General features: G+C 49.0%; 1 protein-coding gene across 3 annotated transcripts in view; it reads left to right on the plus strand.

The window, feature by feature from the left end:
• The window catches only part of LOC113586127 (A-type voltage-gated potassium channel KCND3-like), a 65,128-nt gene extending 53,344 nt beyond the window's left edge, over positions 1-11,784 (plus strand). For 2 of the 3 annotated variants that reach the window (XM_027024044.3, XM_027024061.3), the window contains exons 4-7: positions 5,493-5,594; positions 7,518-7,607; positions 8,282-8,538; positions 8,952-11,784. In XM_027024044.3, the coding sequence (XP_026879845.3) occupies positions 5,493-5,594; positions 7,518-7,607; positions 8,282-8,538; positions 8,952-9,132 (630 nt within the window). In that variant the 3' untranslated portion in view covers positions 9,133-11,784. The remainder of the gene's footprint in view (positions 1-5,492; positions 5,595-7,517; positions 7,608-8,281; positions 8,539-8,951) is intronic. The other variant, XM_027024068.3, reaches the window with a different exon arrangement.

Consider the following 11,784-nt stretch of genomic DNA (forward strand, 5'->3'; position numbering starts at 1 on the left):
TTAAAGCAGGTTGACTTATGCTTTGCTGTGAGTAGTAACACAGTGTATTTGGTGCGGCCACGGCGTGAGATGGTGTGCATTGCAGTGTTGGCCAAACACACTGAGCTGCATAAGAACACAGAACAAAACCAGCATGATTGAGGAGTGAATTGTTCCAGCACCGTTCCTTCCCCGATAGCACCCCTGAGGTTACTTGTGTTTAAAAAAAAGAAACCCACGTTTATTTTATTCTCTTAAATGAATGTGCTCTCAGTGGCGTAAAGTCATTAAAAACAAATGCTGCATAATGCAACAATTTGCATCAGTTTGAGGTTGAATTGTTTATTGAGCGTTTTGTTATGCTTCCCACAGAATCGAATTATTTCAGTAAGAAAGTCTAACATTCAATTTTAACCCATCCAGGAGTTAGCCTCCAGAGTGCAAATAGTGCTGAGATAGCATGAAACAGCTTTTTTTTTCTCTCAACAGAATTAGTCAACTTTGCTCTCCCTACTGACTGCATAGTTACTGAACCTGGCTCGCCTTCCGCTTAAATTACCGCTAACAATCCTGAGCCCGGTGACAGCGGACTCGACCTTTCAGAGCTGGAACAAAGAGCTGACCTAAAGGCACTAGGTTTACAAACAGAGAGTGAGAGAAGGTAGAGAGCTAAAGAGAAGCAGCTGGGGGCAGAGAGGGAGCGAGGTAGAAGGAGGCAGAGACGGGACGGGAGGGAATGTAAGCGAGCGGGTGGAGGCAGAAGGAGCTTTGGGAGGTTCTTGCCCTTAATGAGACTCTCTGGCCACAAATAGCTCCCCTCTACAAGCCCTTGTTGGTGAATCTGAAGTGAAAGTCATCAAGAGTTAAGTTCCCCTTCACAACTGGCATGGTATACAGGACAGATACGGGGCCCACACAGGACAGATGCGGGGCCCACACAGGACAGATGCGGGGCCCACACAGGACAGATGCGGGGCCCACACAGGACAGATATGGGGCCCACACAGGACAGATACGGGGCCCACACAGGACAGATGCGGGGCCCACACAGGACAGATGCGGGGCCCACACAGGACAGACACGGGGCTCCACACAGGACAGATACGGGGCCCACACCGGACAGATGCGGGGCTCCAGACAGGACAGATACGGGGCCCACACAGGACAGATGCGGGGCCCACGCAGGACAGATGCGGGGCCCACACAGGACAGATGCGGGGCCCACACAGGACAGATATGGGGCCCACACAGGACAGATACGGGGCTCCACACAGAACAGATGCGGGGCTCCACACAGGACAGATGCGGGGCGCACACACAGGACAGATACGGGGCCCACACAGGACAGATGCGGGGCACACACAGGACAGATGCGGGGCCCACACAGGACAGATGCGGGGCACACACAGGACAGATATGGGGCACACACAGGACAGATACGGGGCTCCACACAGGACAGATGCGGGGCGCACACAGGACAGATATGGGGCACACACAGGACAGATACGGGGCTCCACACAGGACAGATGCGGGGCGCACACACAGGACAGATACGGGGCTCCACACAGGACAGATACCGGGCCCCACTTAGGACAGATATGGGGCCCCACACAGTACAGATACGGGGCTCCACACAGGACAGATGCGGGGCCCCACACAGGACAGACGCGGGGCTCCACACAGGACAGACACGGGGCTCCACACAGGACAGATACCGGGTCCCACTTAGGACAGATATGGGGCCCCACACAGTACAGATATGGGGCTCCAGACAGGACAGATATGGGGCCCACACAGGACAGATACGGGGCCCAACACAGGACAGATGCGGGGCCCCACACAGGACAGATGCGGGGCCCCACACAGGACAGATGCGGGGCCCCACACAGGACAGATACGGGGCTCCACACAGGACAGATGCGGGGCCCCACACAGGACAGATGCAGGGCCCCACACAGGACAGATACGGGGCTCCACACAGGACAGATATGGGGCTCCACACAGGACAGATACCGGGTCCCACTTAGGACAGATATGGGGCCCCACACAGTACAGATATGGGGCTCCAGACAGGACAGATATGGGGCCCACACAGGACAGATACGGGGCCCCACACAGGACAGATACGGGGCTCCACACAGGACAGATATGGGGCTCCACACAGGACAGATACCGGGTCCCACTTAGGACAGATATGGGGCCCCACACAGTACAGATATGGGGCTCCAGACAGGACAGATATGGGGCCCACACAGGACAGATACGGGGCCCAACACAGGACAGATGCGGGGCCCCACACAGGACAGATGCGGGGCCCCACACAGGACAGATGCGGGGCCCCACACAGGACAGATACGGGGCTCCACACAGGACAGATGCGGGGCCCCACACAGGACAGATGCAGGGCTCCACACAGGACAGATGCGGGGCCCCACACAGGACAGATACGGGGCTCCACACAGGACAGATACCGGGTCCCACTTAGGACAGATATGGGGCCCCACACAGTACAGATATGGGGCTCCAGACAGGACAGATATGGGGCCCACACAGGACAGATACGGGGCCCAACACAGGACAGATGCGGGGCCCCACACAGGACAGATGCGGGGCCCCACACAGGACAGATATGGGGCTCCACACAGGACAGATGCGGGGCCCCACACAGGACAGATGTGGGGCCACACAAAGGACAGATACAGGGCCCAACTCTGAGAAAGCTGCACAACTGGACCCCGCTGCATCACCTTATACGTCACACTGTGCTCATTATCTTAGACAAGGCCAGCACTGTCATACATTTCATTAAGCAAGACAAACACAGTTTCTGCCATATGTCTGCAATAAGCCACCAGGCTTTTGTGGGTTTTGTGAATGGCAGTACAGTGTCATGGAACAGACGTTTCCCTCTCAAACTATTAATAGAATGGATTTCATGTGTCATTTCCTTTATCCCCAATGGATAAATTAATAATGTCCTTCTTCGTCATTCCACTGGAACTCCACCGACGTGTGGCTCCTGAGCCAAGCGGTGCATTGGGGGGTGGAGGGTGAGAGGAGGGTGGAGGCAGTGATCAGGATGAGCTAGGCCGAGGCTGTTGGCATGATATCTGCTCTCGGTTCTGTCTTTAATCTTCATTCCTCTCTAATGGTACATCGCTTCAGACTCTAATTAGCAGGCCATGTCCTTGCCAAACAAATCACGGCCGCGTCAGCACAGACGGGGCGCACTATGACGGACAAACCTGGTCTGCAGTGAAGCCGCCCAATTTCCTGCTGTCGTCATCTCCCGTGTCCTCTAGATAGTTCTTGTCTCACTCAGGGTCAGATCTAGCAGACCATCTACCCTAAGCAAACTACTTATTCAGGGTTTTTTTTTTTTTTTTTTTTTGGAAACTAGGTTTAGCTGTTGCTCCATTTCATTGCTGGAGTGTTCGTCTTATTTCTTTCCTTTTTTTTTTTAAATCACACAAATCACAGAGCCAATTTTGCTGGGCCAATGAGAAGGCCGAATCTGAGCGAGTTCCCTGAGAGCAGAGTGTGCCACTTCCTCAAAATGGACCAGGGTCACTACAGCAGCAGCAGGCGGGCGTCACGTTTGGGTGTGAGAGAGGCCACACAGGCGGGGCACGGGACCAGGGTGCAGCCGCGGGCGGAGGTGCATGAGCTGAACATGGAGGGATTTTAAGAGCCACTTGTAGAGAGCAGTAATGTAAAATGTTACTCATTGCTAATAATGGCTTAAAGCTGACCATGGATACAGGTAAAATTAATCATTTTTAAGATATTCTAGATCTCTCTATGTGTGTTAAACAAAACAATGACCCGGCTTTTTGAGCTACAGATGCCAACAGCTTTTGGAAGTCAGCTGTTTTTAATGACAACCTTTGTGTGTGGAGATTAAAATTCCTGCAGTGTTGCTCACAGCAATGGTTAATGTTACCTTAAGTATTTACTCCCATCAATGCTCTTTGTTACACTCCACTGTTATGATCGGTACATAATACAGACTTTATATGCAGACACTTCATTTTCATCACTATGAAGTGATGTCATCGTGCCCTGCATATAGCTCCACCGCGTGACCCTGCTCTGCCTTGCACTGCATCATCAGGCTTCTGATCACCTGATCAATTCACACCACTCTGATCAATTCCTACATGCTAAAGCTCTTTGCCGAGCTTTGCTACCAGTCTTTCCCCATTGTTTTCGGTTTTGTGTTGTCATACGTATAGGTTGCTTAGTGTAGATTACATAGTGTGCATCACTATGTGTGTTGTTCATTGATTATGCTCCCTGTTCGGCGTTTGTGTGTTCGGTGTCTCCAGCCGTAACCCCTCATCCTCCGCACATGCCATTTGTTGCTTGTCGTTTTCTCTTAGATCAAACAGAGGAAACAGAGACCAGTTTCCTCTTTGTGCTCATATGCCTCCTCTTCCTCCCAGAGAGGAGGTGATGCTCGGTATCTTTGCGAAACAAACACACCAAATGGCTTCCCTAATATGAGCTGTCCCTCGGGAGGGAAGCTCTCCAAACAGGCATGCGCGTGTGCGCAGCTTTCGGCGAGGGCGCAGCGAGGCTTTCCGAAGTGATTCTCACCTTGCATGAAAGAAAAGCTCTTCAGACTCCTTTCTAGGCCCTTTCTCTCACATCTGCTCCCATTTTCCCATCCGCTCCCTCCATCTCTGCTCATTCTCCACCCATTTCAGCCCTGCCGATGTTCCCGTTCCCGATACTCTTTGGTAATGAAACTCCGAAGGCATATAGCTCTCTCAGTGACACTGTTTAAGACAAATGTCAGATGGAATCTATTATACTATATCGGAAGCGCACTAAAAACAACTCCTAGGCCATCCCTGGTCTGCATATGGTTGGATCTTTATAAAGAGTCCCATTTCCATCTCTCGTGTTCATCTAAAAAGAAAATTGTCCCCGGGAGCCAGAAGGTTCTTGGGTTTCATATCTGTAGCGATGTGCAGAAAGTCATTTTAAAAGTCATCCTTGGTTCAGATCAGAATTAGGAGAGGGGTTAAAAGTTGAATCTCCAGTTGTGCTCTCATTCATAGGTGACCACTCCGGATGGTTTGAGATTAGGATGTGAGAACACCACTACCCACAAATCCATCTTCCCCCGTGTCTTACCCTTCATCTCCATGTTGGCTTTCAACTGTCTGTTTATTTGGACCCGTAGTTTTCCATATCGACCTCATCAATAATGCCTGCACACGGGCGACCGATGTTTACCCTGTCCGATCCATGATTGGACAGAAAATGTAAATAAGGTTTCTTGGCATTCGGTGGTAAATGTTGCGGCCCGGGTGGGACATACGGTTTGCTTGTGGGTGGGCTGTGATTTAAAAAAACCAAAAACGGATAAGCTACAGCAGGCATGGCGGAAACCTGATGCTGGTCTGCTTGTGATGGATGGATGGATGAGGTGCCAGATTGGAACCCAGTGGTTGGTTAATTCATTACTCTTCCCTACGTGATCCCACACCTTTCTGCCTGCACAGAAAGCCCGATTGGCCCGAATAAGAATAGCCAAGAAGGGCAGCTCCAACGCCTACCTCCAAAGCAAGCGGAACGGCCTCCTCAGTGAGCTGCTGGACCTCACGGTGAGTGAAATGTATATTTAAGTGCCTCCTTCAGGGCTGAAACTCTCCCTATAGGGTTAAAGCTCTTTGTCTGGGCTTAAAGCACTTCCTCGAGGCTCAAAGCTGCCAGAAAGCTCCAGAAAGATCTCCCCGCAGGGTTATAAAGGTCTCCCTCTGGGGTTAAAACTCTCTGGGGGTAAAGATCTCCAGACACACAGGAAAACACTATCAAGTTCGCCGTTGAACTGTCCAGTTTGGGTGTGTTGACACCTTGCACTTGAATCTGCCTACCGCAGAAGGAGAGGATACACTTTGAAGTGAGGAAACAGCATACAAAGGGTTACAGTAAACATAAACATACTGTTACACATCCTTGGCTACTCGTTCAACAGTAATTAGATTCCGTGTCCTGGATCTAACCTTTAAGGGGTGCTCTTACGCCCCCTGCCTGTGGCATCATTCGGCCATGCTCCTCGGATGCCCTCCTCCCGCGGCGCAGTCGCGGTGCCGCGCTGAACGCTAATAAAATCAGGTCGGATTTAACTCACACTCGTCTCCATCCTAATTAGAAGTGGTGCTGATTTAAAAAGAGCTTCAGTATCTAAGTGGAAAGGTCTCACAATCAGCCATTCCACCTGACCGACTCCTGCTTTTATTCTCCAAGAGCGGCACTCAAGATTAAAGCCCGCTGAAAATAATACCTCCAATTAAAGCTCATTAGCGCTCGATCGAACAGTCCCCTCCGCTCGCCCGCGTTCTGAGGTCTATTAAGGAGTCAGTGCTTCCTTTATTCCTGGATCTATGGGCAAAACAAACTGGGATGGCAGACAGCCAGAGAGGGAATGGGAAGGAGGGGGGCTTTGCGGAGCGGGGGTTGGGCAGCAGAACGGGGGGCGGTTGGGGGGGGGGGCAGAGGGTCAGGGCAGGAGGCAGCGGTCCCGTTTGCATGTGGCTCGCGTCTCCGTTTTGCGGGCGATTTGGGTGCGAGGGGGTTTGCCATGAAGTTGTCAGGGATTCTGGCAGTTGGAATTACAGGCATGTCATTCCCGGGAGCGCCGCGCTGCATGAGAGTGCGCTCAGGGAAAAAAAAGCTTCTGGAACAACGCTGTTCCACTTCTGCATGTTCCCTTCCCTTTCATGACGGCATCCTTTGCTGTTCTCCGCACGACACGCACACAAACACACAGTCCGACCCTCGAATTATGGAGTGACTGAGTGATGCTCTCACGGACTGACACAGTTCCAGGCACTGTGAACAGTGTCACAGGTGAATGTATTTTAAAATGTATGTAAGTGCTCCTTTATTGACTGAATTTTCAAACTATATATATATATACTGTGTTCAACATGGACAGTTCTAATACCTGTTAGGCAAATAACTGCATAGGAAGCACCTGTTTGTAAGATCTGCACTCTCCAGCCTCTGTTACAAATGAAACTTTATTGAAACGCCCTGTAGGTGTACAGTTAGTGTGTAGGACAGCTGTCGCCATACCCAGTTTGCGTTAGCCATCAGCAGTAGCTTCAGACCACAAGATATTCTTGGCTGGTGAACCACTCTCAGTCCAACAGTGATGCATGGATAAAAACCCCAGGAGCACTGCTGTGTCTGCAGACCTGGCCCACACATTCACTACGTCAGCGTTGAGAATGGACATCCACCCCAAGAGATATCGGGTGGGGCGGGATACTGCGGTCAGACACAGACCAGTAATATGACTGATGAGTTATGCATGCCAACAGATGAGCTACAGGCTGTAATTTTACAGTTCTAAATTAATAACTGCGCTTTCTAATAGCACCTCTAAGCTTGATTTACTTAATGAATCAGCCTGGGAGTGGGTGAGTGCCAGTGCCACACAGTGGGTGTGGATTAGTATAGTATTACACACGCCACACTTTGGTGTGTGTGTGTGTGTGTGTGTGTGTGTGTGTGTGTCTCAGGGCTCAGAGGAGGAGGAGCACGTGAATAAAACCACTTCATTACTGGAGAGCCAACATCACCACCTACTGCACTGTCTAGAGAAGACCACCGTGAGTGTGAACACATATACACACGCACACACACACACACACTCTCACGCACACACACACACACACACACACACACACACACATACACACGCACACACACACACACACACACTCACACACACACACACACACACACTCACACACACACACACACACACACACGCACGCACGCACACACACACACACACACACACACTCTCACACACACACACACACACACACACGCACACACACGCACACGCGCGCACACGCACACACACACACACTCACACACACACGCACACACACGCACACACGCACACCCACACGCACACGCACACACACACGCACACACACACTCACACACACACACACACACACACACACACTCACACACACACACTCACACACACACACACACACACACACACACACACTCACACACACACACACAGAGCTTCTCTGAGCCATCCATATCCTCACATAACCAGTCACTGATGCCCTGCTCCAACAGAGAAATGCTCTATAAAACACTGACAATGATGACTCTCAGTCTGGATAATACAAATGTATGCTTTGAATAGTGGCAATAGTAATAGCACGGAACAGGGTTGACTGAATTACTGTGAATAGGTAAAGAGAAAGAATTGTATTGCATTTCTCTCTCCCTATCTCTCTCTTTTTCTCCCATCCAGGCTCATGAGTTTGTCGATGAGCAGCTGTATGAGCAAAACTGTGTGGAGGGGGCGGTGCCGCTACAGAGCCCGCCCTCACGGAGCTCCTCCCTATCCAGTCACGACGGCGTCACAGGCACCTGCTGTACGCGCCGCTCCCGCAAGAGGATCCCACTGCCCAACGCCAGCCTGTCCACCACACACACGCACACACAGGGCCTGCAGGAGCTCAGTGCCATTCGCATCCAGTACGGAGATGAACCCAGTCTTGGTTCCAGGTCAGATTGGTGTAATACTCACTTTACACACTAGAGGGCAGTGGGTTGCGAGCGTATGTAGTATAAAGTGAAGTTTAAAGTGCACTCATCACTACAAAAATCCTAGTTTAAGTATTACACTACTGTTTTGGTTACTATCTAGCATTCAAAAACACATGTCTGTAATCATCAGTGTTTGGGTCAGCTATATTCATTACCATTTCCCTCAACCAACATAGACAATCGCTCAGACTTCATATTTGCAGGCTCATTTCTGAGTGGATTTGCATTATAAGAATTTTTAACATTTTTTGAGGAATCTGACCACAGGACTGCCAGCAGCGTTCCTCCTTTAACAAGGAAAGCTATTCTTATAGAGTTAACTGCTCTGGGGAACTCTGCTGAAGGTCCACTCTGTGCCACTCTGGTTCCAGCACTCGCTCCAGTCTCAACCTGAAGACCAGCGAGAGGAGTGGGAGCAACTGCCAAGGGCAGCACATCACCACGGCCATCATCAGCCTCCCCTCCCCGCCTGCCTTCCACCCGGACTCCACCGTCGTCCCACCCATCACCACCACCTCCAGCTCCAACGTCGTCAAGGTGTCGGCCCTGTGACCACGCCCCCTCGACGGGGGACGGACGGCGGGCGAGGCGACCGGAGGGGTCGGGCCCGGAGCCGACGCGCAGGGAGGACACTGTGGAGGTCAAGACGTGCACGAGTGCAGAGCGCACGGGACGGCGATGCTGCTGCAGGCCGGCGGACCGGCGAGGAAGCCGGCTGGGCCGCGGCCTGGTGCATGACTCGCAAAGCGTTTTCCGGATTTTCTTGTTCTTCTGAGCTGGTAGGGATTTTCTGGAACGTCGGACAAAGGTGCGCAAGCAGGAGGGACCGAGCGAGCGTGGAAGCGGGAGGAGGACGACTGCCATCCATGTAAAGTGTTTCGTTTTGGCCTGTCGTCGTCGGCCCTGACATGCACATAGTACATACAGAGATCAAAGTGGTTTTACATCCTGTGACATTCACAAGTTCCAGCGGGAACTGTTAGTCAGACATATGCTTATGTTTATGTGGGTAAAGTTACGCTGCTGTTTCGCACCCAACATTCAGTCAGATATTATTCTGCAGAGAGAGGCCAGCATTTCGCATTAGCACAGAAAAGCTCCTGTTTTCTCTTGCCAGAACGTTCGGTATGTCCTTCTGCTGACCTGTCTTCACATTTTCTTCTCATCCTCTTTTTTTTTTCTAATGATGCTGTCTCTTTTCTCACTCCCTCTTTGCTTTCATAGCTTTCCTGCCTTCTTTTCGGCATTTCTGTACTACACATTCAGTAGCTTTGCTCTGTACCGGCACAGTGGTTGTCATTACAGCCTTCAGTCTTACACGTAATGAAGAAAATGTAATGCCAGGTAGGAGCACAGAGCTCCTCGTAGCCGTGTCTAATGTGAATGTGTTTGTTCAGTGTGACCGTTTAGGTGATTAGTGATTCGACTGCTCATTGAGGAACCTTCTCAAACTCTCACTTCACTAAAACAGTTCTCTCACTGACATCTGACCATTCTGAACAGTTGTACCATTGATTTTCCTATTGGTGACCTAATATTGTTTTAATGGCCAAAATGTGTATAAGATTTATTTTGTGCATGCAGCAGCATGCTTTGGTGTCCTTGCCGTCCAGAAGTTCAGTGATTGGTTTGGTTTAAATTAAGAACTTTCATACCTTTTGTGTGAGCCTAGTATAACTATGTTTAAAATCTATTATCGGTTCATTTTCAGATCTGTGTTAGAGTTACAGTGCATCATTTAAAGTGTGTTTTTTTCTTTTACAAGATGACTGAGGAGAAGACACAATGAGGTCACAACCAGAAACCCAGAGCTGATCAAACGTTGTATTTGTTGAAATGTTTTTTTCCATCAGAATCCAACACATCCGTCTTTTTCATTGGGTTTTTTCTTTTGGAAACTGTTATTTGATGTCTGTTGTGTATATCCCGTAAGATATTGTTTCTAATTTATGACTTTGTCCTGTGAAAAGATCTAAGAAGCGTCTGAAAAAAAAACCCTTAAAACTGCGAATAACACGTCTCAAATTATTTCTCCATGGTTCTTTCTGGCCTTCCGCCGGCTGCCACGGCAGATCCCGAATCTCGTTTCTCTCCTAACAGCCGAAAAGGAACGGTGCAGTGTTCTGTGGTCACCTCTGCCCATTCATCGTGGGCTGGTGTCACTTGCACGACTGAAAGTCGTGATGCGAACATTGTTTAATCCAGTGAAGGGCTTCTGAAATGGATGGCACCGCATGCACGCACAGTTGGAACTGAAACTGCAAGGAAGAAATGTTTTAATTCAATTCATGAAACATGCATTGTGTTCTTCCTTTCCTCAGAATTTATTTCAGCTGACCACAGTTAGACATGAAATAAGACAAGCGTCCACACACATGCGGATGAAGATACGTTTGGAAGAGCCTTTGGAAACATTCGGCCGCTTCATACTAATTAGACAAGTGATTTTTCTTACAATGGGCTAGACTTTAATTAAATTGCTCTTCATAGGAAATGCTTTTTCGTTTCCAGCCAGGCCTGGCTGGTGTCTGGATTAAACTGGTTCATAATGAAATGTCATTAAGTCATGAGGAGTTTGCATATAATAGTTCTGACAGAATGCACATCCAGTAGCTACACTCCTGCACAGCAAACCTAGATAATATAGGACATAATAAGAGTTATCTGTACCTTCATCTGTTGAGTTAAACAACTGATGCACAGTAGCTTTGAAATGTCCATGTACATTAGAGTAGATAGACTGTTTTGTAGTTCTACTTTGCTACAATCATTAACATAGTTAATTTCGAGTATTGTTTTAAGTGTGTTCTAAATAGTTCCTTATGTTTTACCGTATTATTGTTTGTTTTATTTTTGCTGGTGCACTTGAACCAGCAGATGGCGCCATTGTTCTAAAGCGTTCATAAAAAAAACTAAGCTGGGCCTAAATTCCAAGACGACTATATTGACAGCAGTAAATGATTTTATTATGTATTTATATGCAAATATTGTTTGACTAGAACAGCCAGTATATGCAATGGTAATAAAAGTTTAAAGTATGAGGACAGTTATATATTTGCAGTCAGTTAATACATCTTGCTCAAAAGGACTTTTATTTTTACAGGTACGGTAAATGTACACAAACAAATAAATGTACATTGCCTAAAGCATGAAATTAATATTTAAATGACATTAGACCCATTTGCTACTCTAAATTCAGGTTAG

This window comes from Electrophorus electricus, chromosome 22, assembly GCF_041902795.1.
Source record: "Electrophorus electricus isolate QZ-2024a chromosome 22, ASM4190279v1, whole genome shotgun sequence".
NCBI classification, from domain to species: Eukaryota; Metazoa; Chordata; class Actinopteri; order Gymnotiformes; family Gymnotidae; genus Electrophorus; species Electrophorus electricus.